The 22,249-nt window shown below is 41.4% G+C and overlaps 1 protein-coding gene across 5 annotated transcripts in view; it reads right to left on the bottom strand.

Moving 5' to 3' along the window:
- The window catches only part of fyco1a (FYVE and coiled-coil domain autophagy adaptor 1a), a 40,786-nt gene extending 22,591 nt beyond the window's left edge, over positions 1-18,195 (bottom strand). For 2 of the 5 annotated variants that reach the window (XM_034179647.1, XM_034179651.1), the window contains exons 1-7: positions 18,139-18,195; positions 12,152-12,263; positions 11,277-11,383; positions 10,833-10,958; positions 9,876-9,982; positions 1,933-2,076; positions 113-206 (exon numbers count right to left, since the gene is read on the bottom strand). In XM_034179647.1, coding sequence (XP_034035538.1) covers positions 113-206; positions 1,933-2,076; positions 9,876-9,982; positions 10,833-10,958; positions 11,277-11,383; positions 12,152-12,212 — 639 coding nt within the window. In that variant the 5' untranslated portion in view covers positions 12,213-12,263; positions 18,139-18,195. Of the gene's footprint in view, positions 1-112; positions 207-1,932; positions 2,077-9,875; positions 9,983-10,832; positions 10,959-11,276; positions 11,384-12,151; positions 12,283-18,138 lie in introns of all 5 variants that reach the window. The other 3 variants (XM_034179650.1, XM_034179649.1, XM_034179648.1) reach the window with 3 other exon arrangements.
- Between the last annotated feature and the right edge of the window lie 4,054 nt (positions 18,196-22,249).

The following is a 22,249-nucleotide window of genomic DNA, read 5'->3' on the forward strand; positions in this document are numbered from 1 at the left end:
GAGAGAAATTATAAAGGAAGAGTTGATGAACATCATGAAACTGAACAAAAACAAATAACACAAATTACAAAACAGCTTCAAGCAATTATCACAAGAGATGACTGAGCATTACCTGTGAGTAGGAGCTGGCCAGACTGTTTATACTTGAACAGCGACTGGGTGCTTTCCACATGTGAGCAGGTGAGCTTGCAATTCCCAGTGTCCTCCTGTTGATCAGAAAAGAGACTACAGTCCAACAAACTCAATCATACACTTACAGTGAGGAAAATAAGTATTTGAACACTCTGCGATTTTGCAAGTTCTCCCACTTAGAAATCATGGAGGGGTCTGAAATTTTCATCTTAGGTGCTTCTCCACTGTGAGAGACATACTCTTAAAAAAAAAAAGAGAGAAATCAGAATGTATGATTTTTTAAATAATTTATTTGTATGTTACTGCTGCAAATAAGTATTTGAACACCTGTGAAAATCAATGTTAATTATTTGGTACAGTAGCCTTTGTTTGCAATTACAGAGGTCAAATGTTTCCTGTAGTTTTTTACCAGGTTTTCACACACTGCAGCAGGGATTTTGATCCACTCCTCCATACACATCTTCTCAAAATCTTTCAGGTTTGGAGTTTCAGCTCCCTCCAAAGATTTTCTATTGAGTTCAGGTCTGGAGACTGGCCAGGCCACTCCAGGACCTTGAAATGCTTCTTACAAAGCCCCTCCTTAGTTGCCCTGGCTGTGTGTTTGGGGTCATTGTCATGCTGGAAGACCCAGCCATGACCCATCTTCAATGCTCTTACTGAGGGAAGGAGGTTGTTTGCCAAAATCTCACAATACATGACCCCATCCATCCTCCCTTCAATACAGTGCAGTCATCCTGTCCCCTTTGCAGAAGAGCACCCCCAGAGTATGATGTTTCCACCCCCATGCTTCACGGTTGGGATGGTTTTCTTGGGGTTGTTCTCATCCTCTAAACATGGTAAGTGGAGGTGATTCCAAAAAGCTCTATTCTGGTCTCATCTGACCACATGACCTTCTCCCATGCCTCCTCTGGATCATCCAGATGGTCACTGGTGAACTTCAAACAGGCCTGGACATGTGCTGGCTTGAGCAGGGGGACCTTGCTGCCCTGCAGGATTTTAAACCATGACAGCATCCTGTGTTACTAATGTAATCTTTGTGACTGTGGTCCCAGCTCTCTTCAGGTCATTGACCAGGTCCTCCTGTGTAGTTCTGAACTTTCTCAGAATCATCCTTACCCCACAAAGTGAGATCTTGCGTGGAATCCCAGACCGAGAGAGATTGACAGTCATCTTGTGTTTCTTCCACTTTCTAATAAATAATCATAACAGTTGTTGTCTTCTACCAAGCTGCTTGCCTGTTGTCTTGTAGTCCATCCTAGCCTTGTGCAGGTCTACAGTTTTCTCCCTGGTGTTCTTAGACAGCTCTTTGGTCTTGGCTATGGTGGACATGTTGGAGTGTGATTGATTGTGTGAACAGGTGCAATTAATACAGGTAACAAGTTCAAACAGGTGCAATTAATACAGGTAAAGAGTGCAGAATAAGAGGGCTTCTTAAAGAACAATTAACAGGTCTGTGTGAGCCAGAATTCTTCCTGGTTGGTAGGTGATCAAATACTTATTTGCAGCAGTAACATACAAATAAATTATTAAAAAAAATCATACATTGTGATTTCCAGATTTTTTTTGTTAGATTATGTCTCTCACAGTGGACATGCACCTAAGATAAAAATTTCAGACCCCTCCATGATTTCTAAGTGGGAGAACTTGCAAAATCGCAGGGTGTTCAAATACTTATTTTCCTCACTGTATAGCTTCAGACACTAATGAAGATGACTGATTTAAATTAATTTGTAATTAGTTCATTGACCTTTGTTCCCATCCTACTTTACATGATTTCAAGACTTGTTTTGTTTGCTTAACCTTGCAAAGGTGGGCCAGGAAGCATCAAGGTCATGACCTCTGGAGGCCACATCAAACTGGACCTCATTTAGCTCGTACAGGTGACTGATGATGTCAACACTGAGGTGGGGTTTCAAGAAGGGGCTTCTTGCATAGTACCAGTCACTAAGGGGAGAGAAGAGTGAAGAAACAGAATGCAAAATAAGAATAATAGTTAAAACATTACGTTAACTTAAGAGTTTTTTATTGTCACATGCACAGTAAAAACAGGCAGTTATACCACACAATGAAATTCTTACTCTGTTCATTCTACCTAGAAAATTTGCACATAGAAGGTTTATGTCAGACGATTTAAAAAAATACATTATAAAATACACATTATTAGAGTGACGAATGTATTATATACACTATTTAAGGAATGTACAGTTTAGAGGAAGTGCAGATGTGCAATTTAAGCAGTATTGATCATTTTGTGCAGTATTGTGTCGTTTAGCAGCATTTCCTGTAAGGTGAGTTTTATGCTGTAATGTGTATGGATGCATAAACAGTGAACGAGAGTTACGAATGTAACTACGGTTCTATGAATTCCGGATGACCGCCAGAGGGCGGTGCTTTAGCACCTGGATAACTACATGTGCGCAGCACAGAGGTCGAGAATATATACCAACAAGTCACACCATTGAATGTGACCTGGGTGACGTCACTGGTTGTCTTTATATACCAGACACACCCAGCGCTCGCTTCTTTTCGGAATGAACTCGCAAGACTCTGAGTGACAAGCAACTCTGGCGGTCATCCGGAATTCATAGAACCGTAGTTACATTCGTAACTCTCGTTCTATTTCATTCCTCCTGACCGCCAGAGGGCGGTGCTTTAGCACCTGGATGACTTAATACCAACAAGGTCACGAAGAGTCACACTCACCTCGCATCAGCAGTGGGGAGTGGAGGCAGACAACACCGCCAAAGTCACCGCAGGAGGAGCGGCCACATTCAGTCTGTAATAGCAGGCGAAGGTACAGGACGAAGCCCACGTAGCAGCAGCACAAATATCACTCAAAGGGACACCTCTCAGTGCAGCCCAGGAGGTGGACACCCCTCTGGTGGAATGGCACGTAACCTTAGGAGGCTGAAGACCTCTTGTCCTGTATACTTTTAAAATGGCATCCACGACCCAATGTGAGAGTCGCTGTGTTGAGACAGCACAGCCTCTTTTGTGATCACCGTAACACACAAACAGGGCATCCGTTTTCCGGATCCCGGCAGTCGCACTAATGTACTGCTTCAACATTCGGACAGGACACAGGGAACCTGAAACAGATAATCCTGGATCAGAATGCGGGACATACACAGCCAAGGAAACTGGCTGGTTAACATGAAAAGTTGAAATTCTCTTGGGTAAAAAGGACAGATTAGGCCACAGCGTAACCCCAGATCCGTCAGAATTCCATTGCAAACAGTCCCCAGTGACTGATAGGGCATGGAGCTCTCCCACCCCCTTAGCCGAAGACAGTGCAAGTAGAAAGGCAGTCTTCACTGACACCCATTTAAGATCAGCATTTTCAACTGGTTCGAAAGGGGATAAGCTTAAACCTTCCAGGACTAGAGGACGGTCCCATGAAGGTACGCGTGCAAGACTTGGAGGCCGCAAAAGTAGAGCAACTTTCAAAAAAACGACACACTAAGAGGTGTGAACCCACTGACCGGCCATCAACGTAAACGTGCCGGGCAGAGATTGCAGCAACATAAACCTTCAAGGTAGCGACAGAAAGTCCTTTCTCCAGCAGTTCTTGTAAATATTTGAGGAGAATAGGCACAGGGCAATGCTCCGGGTCTAACTTTTGTTTCTCACACCACCGCGCAAACAGCTTCCATCTGTTGTCATACAAAGCCCTGGTAGAAGCAGCACGTGAATTAAGGATAGTCTGAACAACAGCCTGGTCACAAGAACTTAACAAGGAGTCTGGCCCCTCAACGGCCACACATACAGTTGAAGGCGTTCTGGGTGAGGGTGCCAAATCCTCCCCTGTAGCTGTGACAACAAATCCTTCCTCTCCGGGAGAGCCCAAGGTTCTCCCTCGAGGAGTTTGTAAATCATGGGAAACCAAATCCTCCCAGGCCAGAATGGAGCAACCAGCAGCACCCTGTGGCTGCTCTGATCTATCCTGTGCAGTGTCAACATCAGCAGCGGGAGAGGAGGGAAGGCATAAAGGAGGCAACCCGGCCACAGGTGAGCCAATGCATCCTGCCCCAGCGGGCTGTCTGGTTCCAAGAGGGAGTACCATCGTGGGCAATGTGTCGAGGTGCTTGAAGCGAAAAGGTCCACTTCCGCTGCACCATATTTCTGCCAGATCATTTGGACCACAATCGGGTTCAGTCTCCACTCTCCCGGTGGTGGTTTCTGTCTGGAGAGTAAATCCGCTGCGCTGTTCTGTACACCGGGCAGATGAACTGCTCTGACACTCTGAAGGCGAGGCAACGCCCATAAGAGAAGCTTCCGAGTTTCTGCCAATGAGTGATTGGACCTGGTGCCCCCCTGATGGATTATGTGATAGACTGTTGACGTGTTGTCCGACCGGACAAGAACATGTCTTCCTCTCAGGGCTGGGAGGAAATGCCTGAGAGCCAGTCGCACAGCGCGAAGCTCCAGCATGTTTATGTGTTGGAGTCTCTCCTGGGGACTCCAGACACCCCTCACCATCCTGTGATTCCACACGGCCCCCCAACCTTTGAGTGATGTATCTGTAACAACCACCTCTCGGCGAGAAGGAACAGAGCCTAGAGGGACACCCTTGCAGATGAAGTCCACGTTCCCCCAGGGTTTGAGGTGCAGAAGGCACTGGTTGGAGAGTCGTACAAGCCTGTGCTGATGCAACTTCGAGTTGAGGCCTAGGTTGTTGATCCAAATCTGTAGGGGACGTAAGAACAGAAGTCCCAAAGGTACCATTAGCGACACTGCAGTCAATTTGCCCATCAAACGGAGCAGCAAACCAAAAGGCAGCATCACAGCCCGTTGAATGTGTGAGACGAGACAAATTACATCGTCCACTCTCTGCGGGGATGGCGATGCAGTCATAGTCAGGGAGTTGATGGAAATGCCGATGAAGGTCGTTTGTTGACTGGGAACAAGAGAACTCTTTGCAAAGTTCACTGTGAGTCCTAAATGAGAGACATGGTTCAGTAGAAGAGCTGTGTCGTTGTGCGCCTGCTCCTGAGTCGGAGCGCAGACAAGCCAATCGTCTAAGTAGGGTAGGATTCTTAATCCAAGAGCTTGCAGCGGGGCTAGTGCTGCAGCCATACATCTGGTAAATGTACGAGGGGCAAGAGAGAGGCCGAAAGGAAGCATCCTGAACTGGTATGCCTGACCTTCGAGAGCAAAGCGGAGAAACTGCCTGTGATGAGGCGCCACTGGCACATGGAAATAGGCGTCTTTTAAGTCGACACTTGTGAACCAGTCTCCTGGTGTGATAGTTTGAAGGACGTCTACTGTGCGGAGCATGTGAAACTGCAGCACTTTGATATAACGATTCAGACGTCGGAGATCGAGGATAGGACGAAAGCCGCTATCCTTCTTTGGAACAAGGAAGTAAATTGAATAGAACCCCCTGAGCTGGTCTGATCTGTGAACTGGCTCTATGGCCCCCTTCTCCAGGAGTTCCAAAATCTCCCGTTGTAGGGCAGCAGACTGCACCGAGTTGGAAACAACAGTCATCCTCACCCCATTGAACTTTGGAGGACGACATCCGAACTGAATTCTGTAACCTTCGAACAAGGTTGAAATGACCCATGGGTCTTGAACTTGAGCCTCCCAGTGGCTGAGTTGATTTCGTGAAAAACGGCTGGGGGCCAAACATTGGCAGTCAGACCCGACCACCTCTGCCTCGCATCCCTGAGGACCTCTGGGCGCGATTACTGGAAGCTCTGCGAAACCGTTCAGTTCTCGGGGGTCTGCCCGTAGGCTCACGAAAGGCAGGCTGCTGGGAGAGCTGGCCCTCAACTGCAAAAGCACGTGCAGCTCTGGGAGTCGGTGGAAGCCTGGATGTAGAGTGAAAAGCTGTAGCACGTCTGACTGGCTGAGGTCTGGAAGACCGGTGTAGGTCAACAAACTGTTGCCGAGATTTACTAGCCTCGACATCACGCTCTAAAGTTTGTTGGGCCGCAGGTCCAAATACTTGGCCTGGAAGAACCGGCAGCGAACGGAGTGTGCCTCTGCAGGATTCGGAAAGGGGGGACTGCGCAAACCACACCTGACATCTAGTGATGGTAAGGGTTGACATCAGTCTGCCAAGCTCTCTGGACATATAAGCAAAGGTTTGGAGTGAGGCATCACTAAGACTTTGCGTAGCATCATCAACCTCTGCCTCCCTCAAAGACTTTGAGAGGGCAAGGGCTAAATGGGACAGTGAGTTGCCTAGGCAACCGATGCGAGCAGCTATGTCATAGCTTTTGGTGAGGAGGTCATCAGTGACCCTACACTGAGGGCGTGGGCAGCAGGCATCCGGCCGAGCAGCATCAGCTGGAGCCACAACCAGGTTCGCAATAATGCTGTCAACGGCGGGCATACGGTTCAGACCATACTGCGCTGAATCACACATAGAGCTAAGGGCTCTGCAGTCCTGTGATAGATGGGTCAATGATTTGGGGTCCGCCCAACATCGGTGGAGCTCCTCGATATATGGTTGTGAAACTGGAACGTTGAACTCAGGCTTCTGAGTGACTTTGAAAAAGGCACTTGAAGTGGTGGTTCCGACCCCAAGCCTGGATAAAGCCAACTGAACAGCTTGCTTGACAAAGGATAGTCCAGGTTCGGTTTGCGGCATGGACTCTGCCTCAGAGGTATGAGAGCCCACTAATGAATGGCTTGGAGAAAGACTCCTCTCATCCTCATCCTCCACACAGTTTATATCACTTGTCATGTACAAGGAATCAATTGCAGCAATAGACACGACATCGTCCTCCTGCTGAGTAACTACATTGGTCTGATCAGCCTCATTAGGGACAGCAGGAACTGTCACTGCATCCTTAGGCTGTAGATTCAGAAGCAAGGACTTAATCTGAGCAAACTCAGAAGTCAACGTTTCGACCTTTTCAGCCAAAGCATGGTCATGAGTAACCTTCTTAGCAGAAGGGGCTCCTGCATGTGGGCGTTTACGGTGCTTTGGGTCCTTCCTGGGGCTGGAGGCCAAAGTCGCACTAGATATTCCACTTTCCAATGCCGCAAGTCTAGCAGATCTCTCTGCCAGTGGCATGCAGGCACAATTAAGGCAGGCATCGCCAGTCAGGGCTTCCCTCAGGTGTCCGATCCCAAGACAGGAGGGGCAAAACATATGTCCATCATCTGGGCTCAAGGGAGCCAAACAGGTACTACAGCCATGCAACAAAGGCCCTGTCAACATTGTGGACTGCGTGCAGATGGCTAACGCAAGCCCTGATGGTTACAAATGGAAAGACAAAGCGTGAATCACACGCAGTGGAAATAGTAACACGAGGCACGGAGCGTGAAGCACTCACAGCCGCAGACTCGACACGAGGCACGGAGCGTGAAGCACTCACAGCCGCAGACTCGACACGAGGCATGGAGCGTGAAGCACTCACAGCCGCAGACTCGACACGAGGCACGGAGCGTGAAGCACTCACAGCCGTCGGCTTGACACGAGGCACGGAGCGTGAAGCACTCCAGCCGCAGACTCGACACGAGGCACGGAGCGTGAAGCACTCCAGCCGCAGACTCGACACGAGGCACGGAGCGTGAAGCACTCCAGCCGCAGACTCGGCACGAGGCACAGCGCTTGAAACACTCACAGTGTAAAAGCTAATACAAGGCCCGGAGCGTGAAACACTCACAGCCACAGTAATAACACGATGCACACAGCCGAAAAAACTCACAGCCCAAGTGCTAAGTCACTTAGAGCAACGACGACAACACTAGCTGCTAGCGGAGCTGTTAAACTTAGCAAATGGCGGCAGTGCAGACAAAGTACTTCAAGGAGTGGAAAACACTCACGGCAAGCCCAACACAGTACACTATACTGGTTCTGATACACACACTACCACGTAGTTAACGGGGTTAGCGACACAACTAAACAAATAGCCAGCTTTCATCGAAACAACATAGCTAATGTGCACAGAGGAAAATATCCAGCAGGGCAGCGGCAAGGCGCGCACCCGGCGTTTAGGAAGGTGTACTCACGACAGGCGTCAAAGAATACAAAAAACGGTGAAGCCGTGTCTCGCAGCCTCTGGAGGACGTGTGCAGTGCACGTAGCTCCAACCGAAGGTGGGTTGCGAGGCTACAAGCAAGAGCGGCAATCGCAGCTAAATGCGTTCTCAACCTCTAAGAATGCGAGAATGTAGAAAAGAAGTGAGTGCTGGGTGCGTCTGGTATATAAAGACAACCAGTGACGTCACCCAGGTCACATTCAATGGTGTGACTTTGTTGGTATATATTCTCGACCTCTGTGCTGCGCACATGTAGTTATCCAGGTGCTAAAGCACCGCCCTCTGGCGGTCAGGAGGAATGAAATAGAACAGAGCTATTATAATAAATACTTATCCAATTCACTTTATTTATATAGCACATTTAACAACAAAAACATTCCAAAGTGCTGCACACAGAGTCACGATAGACAAAACCGCAATAAGTTAAAACTAAGAAAATTAACAATAAAAATAAGTAGAATATGCAAGATAAATAAATAAATACATACAGCATACAAAAGATAAAACCAATAAAATCTGCCTAATTAAAAACAAAAACAATAAAACAAAGGACCACACAACTCACGCGGGGTTAAAAACCAGAGAATAAAAGTGGGTCTTCACTTAGAGAATGATAGTAATAATGACGAGGAGAAGAATGACAGTGAAATAACAGTCTCCAATTTGAAGTGGAACAGTATTGCTACTTAAGCAGACTTGTTTATTTAATGGTAAATGTACTGTATTTGTATAGTTATTTCATGGTCAAAGTGCTTTACAGTGATGCCTCATATTCACCCATTCACACATCGATGTCAGGGTGCTGCTATGCAAGGTGCTCAACCACATACCAGGAGGAACTTAGGGATTGAGGACCCTGGCCAAGTACTGTAGAGCAAGGCTTTCAAAATGTTTGGGATCGACTGACAGTAAAATTTTCTGCCATAAAACAAATAAGAAATTCACTTTTTTCCCCTCTATTTTTAAAGCATTGACGCACTTACATACCAGCTTTATTGAGGAGGTAAAGCAAACACCAAATCATAACATAGCAGTAACCTATGTGTAGTCTGGATTCAGACCACATGTTGAACATCCGTTTATTTAGTTCATTCACCTTTCATTATGACTTCCTTCTCTCAGAGCACTTAACTTTAATAGCATTACTGTTCTCGCCTACTTCCATAAAAAATTTGTTTGCAGGGAAACAATCTGCTGCAGCGTTTGCATTCCACCACTGACAACATGGCTATGAATTCACAGAAAAATTAAAATTTAATTTGTTTGGTTAAAAAATTGTGTGAATAGTTTGGAAATCTATGCTGTATAGCCAACACATTATGTTTGGACAAACAAAAACAGGTTCTAATCTCGATCTTAAACAGAATTTCTTGATTTGCCTTCAGTAAAAAAAAGAAAAGAAAAAAAAAGTGCTTTGCAAATTCAGTGTCATGTCATCTTACACTGCTTGTTTGTAGAATTAACCAAGAAACAAACCAATTTTTGAAAATGTGAAACGTTGGTGTGGCATGCAATAGTAATATTAAATTTACTTCATACATGATTTGTTTTAAGTTCTATTGTAATTTGATGCAAAAATACAGATGGACCCAAATGTACTTTATAAACTTAGGCTGTCATCCCAATTAACCAGGATTTAGCTTTAAAAAAGTGATTCATGGTTTATACTAATCTTCATATGCATATAAACAACATGAATAAAAATGCAGAAGTTGCTGTCCTAAAGGCATGGGTTCAAAATTTTACCTGGTGACCCTCTGGTTCAAAAGGCACTGTTGCAGTGTGTCAGCTAGCCGCTGGTGTACAAGGGAGTAGCGAATAAATGCTCGTCCCTTTCCCAAAGAGGTCTTGAGCTACAAACACATAGTAATAGTTTGTTAAACACAAATGAAAATAGTTTTTGGCCCAGCGGTAGATGACATTAGCATTTGACAAAATCCAAATTTTCTTCAAAATTAATGCTTTCCTTCTCGACCTTTAAGGGCCCCAAAAAAAGGACATTCTGGGGAACAGAGCCACTTTGAGCCAAATTTTCTCCTTATCATAAATCATTCAAGATGTATGTAATGTATGTACATGTAATGTAGCGTTGCATCCGGCATAAAACTCATGCCAAATGAACATTCAGATCCATCTCAGATCTGTTATGACGACTCAGGGTGAAACATCACAGGTTCCTCTTTCAGCAGGACAATGACCCTAAGCACACAGCCAAGATATCAAAGGAGTGGCTTCAGGACAACTCTGTGAATGTCCTTGAGTGGCCCAGCCAAGAGCCCAGATCTGAATCCGATTGAACATCTAAGGAGAGATCTGAAAATGGCTGTGCATCGATGCTCCCCACGCAACCTGATGGAGCTTGAGAGGTGCTGCAAAGAGGAATGGGCAAAACTGCCTAAAGATAGATGCACCAAGCTTGAGGCTGTAATTTCTGCCAAAGGTGCATCAACAAAGTATTAAGCAAAGGATGTGAATACTTAGGTACATGCAATTTCTTAGTTTTTTTATTTTTAATAAATTTGTAAAAATTTCCAAAAACATTTTTTCATGTCATTATGGGGTGTTGTGAGTACAATTTTGAGAGAAAAAATGAATTTACTCCATTTTGGAATACACTGTATTATGTACTTTGTTTTTTGTTATGCACCCCCCGGTTTGTGGTACGATTGCTGTGTCATTAAGAAAGGAAAATGATATCCATACCTCAGCAATAGATTTAACAAAACGAATCCCATCATTTGCTCCTTTGATCTTTGCCAGACAGTCACTGAAGTAATCCCAATAGTCTTTCCTTGGGCCAAGAAATGTGGTCTTCTCCTTCTGGTCAAACTGATAGATGAACACATTTCAAATGGGAAACCATTAATATGTCATATCTGAGAGATGATACTAATTGAAAAACAAAGAAACAATGGGAATTTATTTAATAGCTGTATATTTTTGAACCAATAATCTGAATTTATCATCTATAATGTAACTAATACTTATGAATTTGTAATGGTTTCATCATTTAGTCAACAAATAAAATAAACTACTGATTATGGAGAGTCCTATAGCTTGCATATATTTCACTGATTCATTTTGCTGGAGCTTGAAAATATCTTATTTGCAAATCAATTTGTTTGCATGTGATGAACAAAATAACACCTGCAGCAGATATTCCAGTTTGTAGGCGAATTTGTGCAAGTTGGTGCTGTCATCTGTAATGGGCTCCCCACTTTCCTTGTACTCCTTTACAAGCTCTCCAACAGCATCTGCAATTCAGAGAACAAAGTTCAAAATTATTCAAAGAGGAGCAATTACAACACTTATTGGGTAACCAAATTAAATCTGCCAGGCATAATTCATTTAAAAATGTTACATATTCTGTAGCCATACAAAAGCAATTATAAAGTATTTTAGGTGAAACAAAAAATGAGAATTCATTTAGACAAAATCAGCAAGAAACAAATAAGAAGTGAGGAAGAAAACTGTCTTTATAATAATTTAAGAAGGTATACTCACACAAAATGTCACTGTTATTTTCAGCTCTTCCTGCATGTTTGATCTCATACACACAGACAAACGCACACAAACAGCCTCCACACACTCAGAGTCCTTGTGTGTAATCATCAAACCTTTTCCCATGTATTCCACTGCTATAATCCACCATCTTGGTCAGTTTGCATATTAGCCACTTGCCTCGTATCCATCTTAAAAACTGGAAGGACAGTTGTGATTGGTGCACTCTCAGCACACACTGTTGGTCTTGCTGCATGCTGAAAGATGCTCTCTGCTTTCACCACACCAATATTACAGAGACACAAAGTCTTTCGCAAAAGATTTTACCAGGAGATCTGAGGTGGTTCCAGGTAAAAAGACTCTATTCTCAGACTTGATCCAGAGACCAAAAGGCATCATGACATATCTTCCTGATTTTCCATTCTCTTCTCTTCAGCCACAACACTGCAACCATGAACTGTCTGCTGGGTGTCAACTCACAAACTCATACACATGCAAGCACACACACAAATCTGGCGTACCAAGCAAATCTCGGATAATCCTCTGGAGTTGGCTCTCTCTGACTGTTGACCCAGCAGCCATGGCCCCACTGCTGTCTCCCTAGCAACCAGAGGTCACACGGTCACATCGAGTCTGCTGAATCAGAGAAAGTCTGAACAAAAGATTAACAAGAATGTACCAACACACTCTCATGGCCACTCAGTTGTATGTCTAATGTACACTACGATTTCTTTTGCATGTCGGGAACCTCGTCCAGTGTAATTTTGAACATGTTGCCAGCAAATCCACTGTCTGTTCTCTCCTAAGAGACCTCGACTACTAAAATTAGAGAGATGTGTTATCTGAGCACGTCACCAGATACTGATAAATCCATGTATCCTTGGAATGCGTACAAGTGTAACATTTCACTCTTTTCTTGCTATCAAGAATGTACAAAACAAATCACATCACCAATATCATTGTAGTGGTCAAGAGGTTAGTACGCATACTTTGAAATCAGAAGGTTCCTAGTTCAAGACCATCCCTGTCCATTCTCCATGCAATGTGAAGTTGCGTCAGGAAGGGCATCGAACATAAAACATTTGCCAAACCAACACTCGAGATTTGTGTTGGATCTGCTGTGCTGATCCCGAGCAAAAAGGAAGAAGCTGAAAGAACTTACTCTACTTTGTGACTGTGTCAATAGGGATTAATAGAATTTTAAAACTTATTTATTTATCTGCATTGTGCCAGAGTAATAAGATGACACTGAGAAAAGTCCTTTCAGCTTCTCAACACAGCAAATCTGATATGGATCTGCATGTTGATGTGGCATGCTGGATGCTCTTCCTGATGCAACTTCACATTACATGAAGAATGAACACATATGAGCTTAAACAGAGAACCTTCTGCTTTGGAAGCAAGTGCACAAACTGCTTAACCCCCCACCCCCCCAAAAAATATAAAAAAAATAAAAATAATAATAATAATAATAATAATTACGAGTGAGAAAATCCAGACAACATATCACTATGAAACAAACGACGCTTCACATTACTCAGTACGGTTGACGGAAAACCACCAACTTTTAAAAGCCAACACATGATTCTGTAGTGCTAAAAAACAAACCTGAAAATATTATAAAACCCCACTACTTAAAATATATGTTACACTTCAATACTACTAAAAGATCACAAACCTGAAATTCAGTTCTTCACAAATATTATTCTTGCAATGTAATGCCACTTGAGTGTGACAGCTGCTGTTAAGTCCCATTTTATTACTCTTGCATGAACAATTTAACACGCGTATGTATTTAGGAGACCATGTAATGTCAATACAAATGGTTTCTCAACAAGTTTTAGCTGACCAATGTTCAATATGTGTTATCACAGCCAGCTAATGGATGAGGGCAGAGGACAAATCCACACCTCTGCTCACCACAGAGGGAAAGGCAGAACTTATATGACTACCCTGGTCTATTTGTGTGCAAGTCAAAACACTTAATTATTGAACATTATGTTTTTTCAAGTTTCCAACATGAATTTACTGGATTCCAACGCATGAACAGGACACCCTTTCAACGCTCCACTCTATCAACTTCAGTAAAACCCGTCGTTCTGAAATTCTGCCTTTCGCCAACCTCCTCCCAAAAACACTGATGGCCTGCCTGTACATTAGGATAATTTCATATTTGTCAAATGTTAGCAACATTTAAAAACAAAAACATTAATATAATATACTATCAAACTTAAGAGTAGTTCTTGTCAAAAATCTTATTTGTACATTTACTCACTCACTCACCCTCAACCGCTTACGCCAGTTAAGGGTCACGAGGAGCTGGAGTCTATCCCAGCAGTCATAGAGCATGAGGCAGGGTACACCCTGGACAGGACGCCAGTCTGTCACAGGGCCACATATACAACCCCTGGCAAAAATTATGGAATCACCGGCCTCGGAGGATGTTCATTCAGTTGTTTTAATTTTGTAGAAAAAAAGCAGATCACAGACATGACACAAAACTAAAGTAATTTCAAATGGCAACTTTCTGGCTTTAAGAAACACTATAAGAAATCAGGAAAAAAAAATTGTGGCAGTCAGTAACGGTTACTTTTTCAGACCAAGCAGAGGGAAAAAAATATGGAATCACTCAATTCTAAGGAAAAAATTATGGAATCATGAAAAACAAAAACGCTCCAACACATCACTAGTATTTTGTTGCACCACCTCTGGCTTTTATAACAGCTTGCAGTCTCTGAGGCATGGACTTAATGAGTGACAAACAGTACTCTTCATCAATCTGGCTCCAACTTTCTCTGATTGCTGTTGCCAGATCAGCTTTGCAGGTTGGAGCCTTGTCAAGGACCATTTTCTTCAACTTCCACCAAAGATTTTCAATTGGATTAAGAACCGGACTATTTGCAGGCCATGACATTGACCCTATGTGTCTTTTTGCAAGGAATGTTTTCACAGTTTTTGCTCTATGGCAAGATGCATTATCATCTTGAAAAATGATTTCATCATCCCCAAACATCCTTTCAATTGATGGGATAAGAAAAGTGTCCAAAATATCAACGTAAACTTGTGCATTTATTGATGATGCAATGACAGCCATCTCCCCAGTGCCTTTACCTGATATGCAGCCCCATATCATCAATGACTGTGGAAATTTACATGTTCTCTTCAGGCAGTCATCTTTATAAATCTCATTGGAGCGGCACCAAACAAAAGTTCCAGCATCATCACCTTGCCCAATGCAGATTCGCGATTCATCACTGAATATGACTTTCATCCAGTCATCCACAGTCCACGATTGCTTTTCCTTAGCCCATTGTAACCTTGTTTTTTTCTGTTTAGGTGTTAATGATGGATTTCGTTTAGCTTTTCTGTATGTAAATCCCATTTCCTTTAGGTGGTTTCTTACAGTTCGGTCACAGACGTTGACTCCAGTTTCCTCCCATTCGTTCCTCATTTGTTTTGTTGTGCATTTTCGATTTTTGAGACATATTGCTTTAAGTTTTCTGTCTTGACACTTTGATGTCTTCCATGGTCTACCAGTATGTTTGCCTTTAACAACCTTCCCATGTTGTTTATATTTGGTCCAGAGTTTAGACACAGCTGACTGTGAACAACCAACATCTTTTGCAAAATTGCGTGATGATTTACCCTTTTAAGAGTTTGATAATCCTCTCCTTTGTTTCAATTGACATATCTCGTGTTGGAGCCATGATTCATGTCAGTCCACTTGGTGCAACAGCTCTCCAAGCTGTGATCACTCCTTTTTAGATGCAGACTAACGAGCAGATCTGATTTGATGCAGGTGTTAGTTTTGGGCATGAAAATTTACAGGGTGATTCCATAATTTTTTCCTCAGAATTGAGTGAGTCCATATTTTTTCCCTCTGCTTGGTCTAAAAAAGTAACCGTTACTGACTGCCACAATTTTTTTTTCCTGATTTCTTATAGTGTTTCTTAAAGCCAGAAAGTTGCCATTTGAAATGACTTTAGTTTTGTGTCATGTCTGTGATCTGCTTTTTTTCTACAAAATTAAACAACTGAATGAACATCCTCCGAGGCCGGTGATTCCATAATTACTGCCAGGGGTTGTAGACAAACAAATACACTCACACCTGCACCCACACCTAAGGACAATTTATAGTTTCCAATCCACCTAACCTGCATGTCTTTGGATGTGGGAGGAAGCCATGTCATTTTATTGGAATAAATGTTTGATGACATCAGCTACAGTATATATCGATTCAACCACACTTTACATCCACCCCTGCAATGGCTCTGCACTCACTAGGGTGGACCACTCCACAGTAAAATAATAATAATAATAATAATAATAATAATAATAATAAAAAATGATTAAATAATCTAGCATAATAATATTTTTAACTAGTAATCCCCAACAAATTAATTGGTGATAATATGGATTTCCAACCTTAAAAAGGTCAAAAGTATCAAAAAGCAGATTTTCATAGAATATCAGCATGAACTGAACCACATGACAGTCTTGAATAGTGCTGCACAATTAATCACATTTTTACTGTCATTGCAATATAAGCATACACAAAAAATACATTACAAAAGAGTGCCTATAAGGCACAATGAATAAGAAAAATCATTTTATGTGCACAACCCATGACCTGACATGAGATTTGAACCTGAAGTGCTGAGTGAGTAGAATGGAAAGCCGGTAGAAGTTCTACATTTGTGTTTTGGTCGAACTGTGGTGTCTCAGGGGAAATGGAACAGCAATTATGTTGGTTCATTTAATCGCAAACATACTGTCATCATAATATTGGATAGTGATATTGCACATCGCAGGTTTTCCTCATATCATGAGGGTCTAGTCTGAAAGTAACAAAATCAAATTTAATCATCATTCCAGTTGTATGTTTTGGAAAATGATTTCTAATAATATAACTTCTGCCAATTACATACACATAACACCACCCTAAGGAGATTTCTCTGTCTGTTGATGTTATATGGACTTTACACCATAACGCAAAAACTAACAGTTTTCAAAGACATTTCATCTATTTGGTTAACTTTTACAAAATAGCTATACTCCTTTTTCACACTGCTACATTGCATCCAATGGGCCTCATGTATCAACGTTGCGTACGGCGATATTTGAGCGTATATGGGGTGTACGCCATTCATAAGATTCATAAGAATCTTGTTGCCCAGAAGAAAAAAGAGCGCCAACAACTACTCATAACTGTGTTTGTCACTCGGAAACAAACACCTGCTGCAGCCAGATGTGAGGGGGAAAAGGCGCAGCGTCAGGACGCAGAGGCCCGATCTGTGACATACTGGTCAGTCACTATTAATAATTTCTTATGTGTCCGACCTCGTTCGTTGATCGTTAAAATTAATTCGTTAGTTCTAAATGCCATCATAATTATTTATAGGAAAATGTTCTATTTTTATTTCTCAAACAAATGTTTGGGCCTGAAAACAGGTTGGTCTTATTTTTCTACTAAGGTTTGAACTTTGAGAGTGTTTACACACAAGAGAAAAGTGAGAAAATGTTCATGCCTGATTGAGAAAGTGTATAAACTGTGTAGTGCGGGGTTTTACAGCTTTGAAACGTCTATAATAATTGTAAAAAATAACACTGACTACGTCGCGGTTTCGCGTATTACGGGCTATTTTTTAGAACGTAACTCCAGTGATTAATGAGAGACCACTGTAACACTTTTTTGATTATATACTACAAAACAATTGATGCAACGCTGCGCATCATGATTGGTGGAGTTCTTTTTCATTGCCGTCTTTCCGGCTTCTATGTCGTAAAATGAGGGTGTGTCTGAAGCAGAGTCTGAATATTTATGGGCGTGTTTATTATAATTACGATCGTTTCCACCCGCCGCATTTATCAAGATCACGTCAGGCGTACGCCAGAAATGGGCAGGTGCGCACTGCTTGATACATGTCACGGCAACTTTGGTGTATTTCAAGTTTACGCCGTAAATTTACGCCACAAGTGCGCAACATTGATACATGAGGCCCAATGAGTGTAACGGAATCCAATATGAAACCGCTGGAATTATCGTACGAGAAAGATGGAAATCATGGTGTTTATGTACAGAAGGCCACTGACAAATTTCAAGGTCAAAAGTTAGGATTAACTCTCGAGTTTCCTTCTTATTTAAATCCTGCGTTAAAACAGAAAAAATGGGATAGTATGGTCCTTTAATGCGCCTCAATAATGACGTTAAAGTTTACTGATCTAACTCTTAAATACAGCCTGAATAATATATAAAACTGTGTAAATGTGGCCTCATAAACATTAGCTTCAGTGTTGTAAACATTAGCTTCAGTGTTATAAACATTAGCTAGCAAGCTTAAACAACTAGCGCAAGCAAACTTTTTTGCTCTCAAATACCAGTGATTATTTAGCGTCAACGACTGGTCATGGCCGTGACATCATCTGCAGACAATAGCTTAGAAAAACTTTAGCCTCATATGTTTCAACTTAATTTAATAATCACAAAATAAAGATAAGTTTCACATACTTTTACAGAAAGTCACAAATCCATCACAGCCCTGTTGGGATCACACACAAACTTGTTACCTGTGAGTGACATAACGTTGACCAATGAGTTGACGGCATTTGCTATTAGATCGAATGGTAACAAAGTTAGTAGGCGGGATGAATAAATCACGTAGTTTGATTAACGTAGCAGAATAAACAGTCAAAAATAGCTAAAAAAAATAATTTCATATTGATTAATACTCACGTGACGCTGAAATCAGATTACGATAGATAGATAGATAGATAGATAGATAGATAGATAGATAGATAGATAGATAGATAGATAGATAGATAGATAGATAGATAGATAGATAGATAGATAGATAGATAGATAGACAGATTTATCTGCAATATTATATAAATGTTAAATATTCCACATTGTGTCACTTCTCAGTAATTGCGCCATGTCTATTCAGTGGCCTGTATTTCCATAAATACACTGCAATTTTTCTAGGACAGGAAGACAGCGTGATGTCATTGTGGCGCCATTTTCCAGTTAGTGAATGTGTGCGTTTCAGACATGCTTTCACATGGTCGAGGATCAGCAAATTTCCTGAAAATAGGCCAAGGTCAGGTACCATCAATGTCCAGTTCATTATCCTGAGATTACACCGTGTAAATGTAACATTGCGACAACAGAGATAATGGATGTAATGAATGAAAGAGTGTGACCTTATGACCACTTAAAATAGGTCAAGGTTACTCATCTTTTAAGTTGTCCAAGGACTGTCTCCCAAGGATGGAGACCACGTAGCTATGCAGGTCACATGATCAGTGTGCCAGATGTGGACTTCATGGATGCGCTACAATTTTTTTGGTGTGAAAATCGTGAAGTAACATTTTCCGCTAAAAGCAACAGCAATGGCGGGCACAGAAATTACCCATTTACTGAGTGATTCACCCAAAATAATGAGTCTGAAAAGAAGGAAAGTGGTTCATATGGGTAGTTTTGTGTTATGCCATTGTGCACAGCCCGATCTTGGACCTTTGTTCATGATACAGTCACGAAATGCATGATGTGGTCAAGTTTAGTTCACTATTTTTAACCTTACCCCATAAACTTAATCCAACCCATAACCCCCCTCCCCGCGTCACCCCAAATTTCAAGATATAATCATGAAATAATTTCATAATACCATGACAAAGACATTTTGTGACTGCTAAAAGTAAGTCTGAAGGAGACAGAGAAACTTCACCGCTTGCTGCAGTTGTAACTATGGCGGAGATTACTCTTCTGCTGGAAGACCACAGAGCTGCACTGTCCACTGACTTTAAGCCTTCTTTTGAAAGTTTGTCATCCAAGCTGGACAGTGTCCAAACTGCAGTGCATGGCCACGGTTTACGCATTAATTCTCTTTGATCCGCGCACACTGATTTTGATCAGCATTTGGATCAGCTCAAGGCTAAGTACTATGCACTTTGAAAAGAGAATGAGTAGTTAAAATCCAAGATGGCAGACCGAAAACCTTTTTTACAGTGCATCCGGAAAAGATTCAGAGCACTTAACTTTTTCCACATTTTATGTCACAACCTTATCCCAAAATGAAGTAAAACAAAACTCTACTCACAATACCCCATAATGACAACATGAAAAAGTTTTTTTTTCAAATTTATTAAAAATAAAATAAAAAACAAACTAAAGCACCATGCTTGTAGAGTGTAAACCTACACCAACACTAGTTCCCAATTCCAATAATTTTTACCTTGGAAAAATTTCAAAGGTCAAGTCCTGTTAGAAGTAGCTTTTCATAAGCTAAAACATAATACAAATAGATCAAAGGGGCTTTTCAATGTTAAAATCAAATATCAATACAGATTAGATGCAGATCAAACTTAGTCTATTCATAGACAGTGCCAGTTTGCACCTCGTTGTCACAAATGAGAGTGATTAAGGCACTTTTGAATGAAACATACTGCAAAATGTACACCAAATGGGCTTTTCAATATTAAATTCAAATGTCCACAAAATATACAATCTGGACCAGATCTGGACCAACCTTTGTCAGGTGATAGTGAGTGACAGTCTGCGCCTCACTTTCAAATATGAGAGTGACTGGGGCATATTTGATTACGATATAATGTAAAATGTGTATTAAATGGCCACATAATCTGTCATCTGGATCAGATCTGGATCTATCTTTGTCAGTCAATAAAGGATACCATCCTACATAACATTCTCAAATATGGAAGAAATTTGATCTTTTTTAACAGAGTTATGAATTTTTGAAAATTCATTCAGTGTTAAAGATAGGGATTTTTCCCATTTTCCAAGATTTTTCCTGACATTGCCCTTTGACCTGTGACCTTGAAAATTGAATCAGTTCTTGTCTATCAGGATATCAATCTTCAGTTTAAAAAAAAAATTGTAACGATATAGAAAAAATTGGGGGCTCCAGGCTGTTCACACACAAACAACCAGGAGGAAAAAGATAACCATCACCAACTTTGTTGGCGGAGGTCACTAAGAAACAGGGCCGGTGCTAGCCATTTGGGTGCCCTAAGCACAAATGATTTGTTGTGCCCCCCGCCTTCCCGAAATGAACACTAATTCAGAATTTGTCAGTGCACTTCCCTTTATTTCCAAAATAACTTCTCAATACTCAATATTAAATTAATACTGAGTTATTATTTAATAATAATTTATTCATGTTTTGAAAATGGCTGGATATAAATAATTTTGCATTAACAATGGCACCGAACATGACAAGAAATAAATATAAAATTTTAAATTAATAAATAAATACCACCACCATTATTTAAAAATGTAATTAATAACTACAGTCTGTAGTTAATTAATTAAACTCCTCTCAGAAAAAAAAATGTTAAACAGGATTTTTGCTTTCCTTCCATTTAGATCATTGCCAATTCAGTTCTCTTTATATTTTTGGACCATTTCATGGATGAAACATCATAAAGTCAAATATTTGACATTTTAGACACTAAATTCATTCTGAAAAAAATCAGAGTAATAATGAAAAGAATCAGCAGCTGCAGCATTAAACGTGGCATAAAGAACTAAAACATTTAGCAGGATCTAAATTGTCATTTTGAAATAAAATGTTCAATTACATGGAAGTTAAGGCTTATTTAACATGAGTGAGCATAAGTGGGAATTGAATCGCATGTGGAATTAAAGCATAAAGTGTTTCAGAGCCCTGGCTGTAAACATTATTCAGCTGTCTGTAGCCTAATTCCAAAAATGATCTGGGTGAGGTCGCACTAGAGACTATTAAAGTGATGCAGTGGCTTAAAAAAACATACACTCCGGATCTGGAAGATTCAAGTTCTTACATGAAAAACAGCAGAAAAAAACCCTCACTAATCTTCCAAGTCATTATACTTTCGCTCTCCTGAAATGTTAAAGACAAGAACAGCGCAGTTTACTTCTTAAAAAAAACCCTGATAACATTCTGATGTGGCAACAATGATTCTAGTGCATAGTCCGGATTGTTATGTGCACGATCAATCAGTCCGTGCATGCGGTTCTCCCAGGCTGGGAGAAGACATGAGGAGAGCCCCACACTGTATTCCTGCCTGGGAGAAGACAGAAACTATGCCACATTATTTGTCTGATCATAAAGATTCCAAAAAGGTATAGTTTGGACTATCTATGACTGAATGTTATGGAGTTATGGGGTAAAAACCTTAAGAATGGTGACAAAGGTCATTTTCAGTTTGTACAGGGGTCAAAAGTTAAAGTTGCTCCAATTTTAGTAAAAAATTGTGCAAACTGTTGATTGAGCTACTTGGATTAATAAATGGAATAGTTTGGACTGTGTTGAATGCTTGGTCTCTAAAGTAAAGGTCAAATAATATTGACGTCTATTGAATTCTATGACATGTGACATATGTTACCCCGTAACGTGATAGCTACGCATGATACATGGTGCAAACTATTTCTTTTTGAAACCCTTTTAACTCAACCAATAATCTGAATCACCTTTAAACAAAATTGGAGCAACTCTAACTTTTGACCCCTGTACAAACTGAAACTAGCTACTATTTATCCGGAGTTCCCCACTCAGCCCCCTAAACATCCTTGGGAAGACCTCGCTGAACTTATTACAGTGAAATCAGCTCTATCGTCTTGT

This window comes from Thalassophryne amazonica, chromosome 10, assembly GCF_902500255.1.
Source record: "Thalassophryne amazonica chromosome 10, fThaAma1.1, whole genome shotgun sequence".
Lineage (NCBI taxonomy): Eukaryota > Metazoa > Chordata > Actinopteri > Batrachoidiformes > Batrachoididae > Thalassophryne > Thalassophryne amazonica.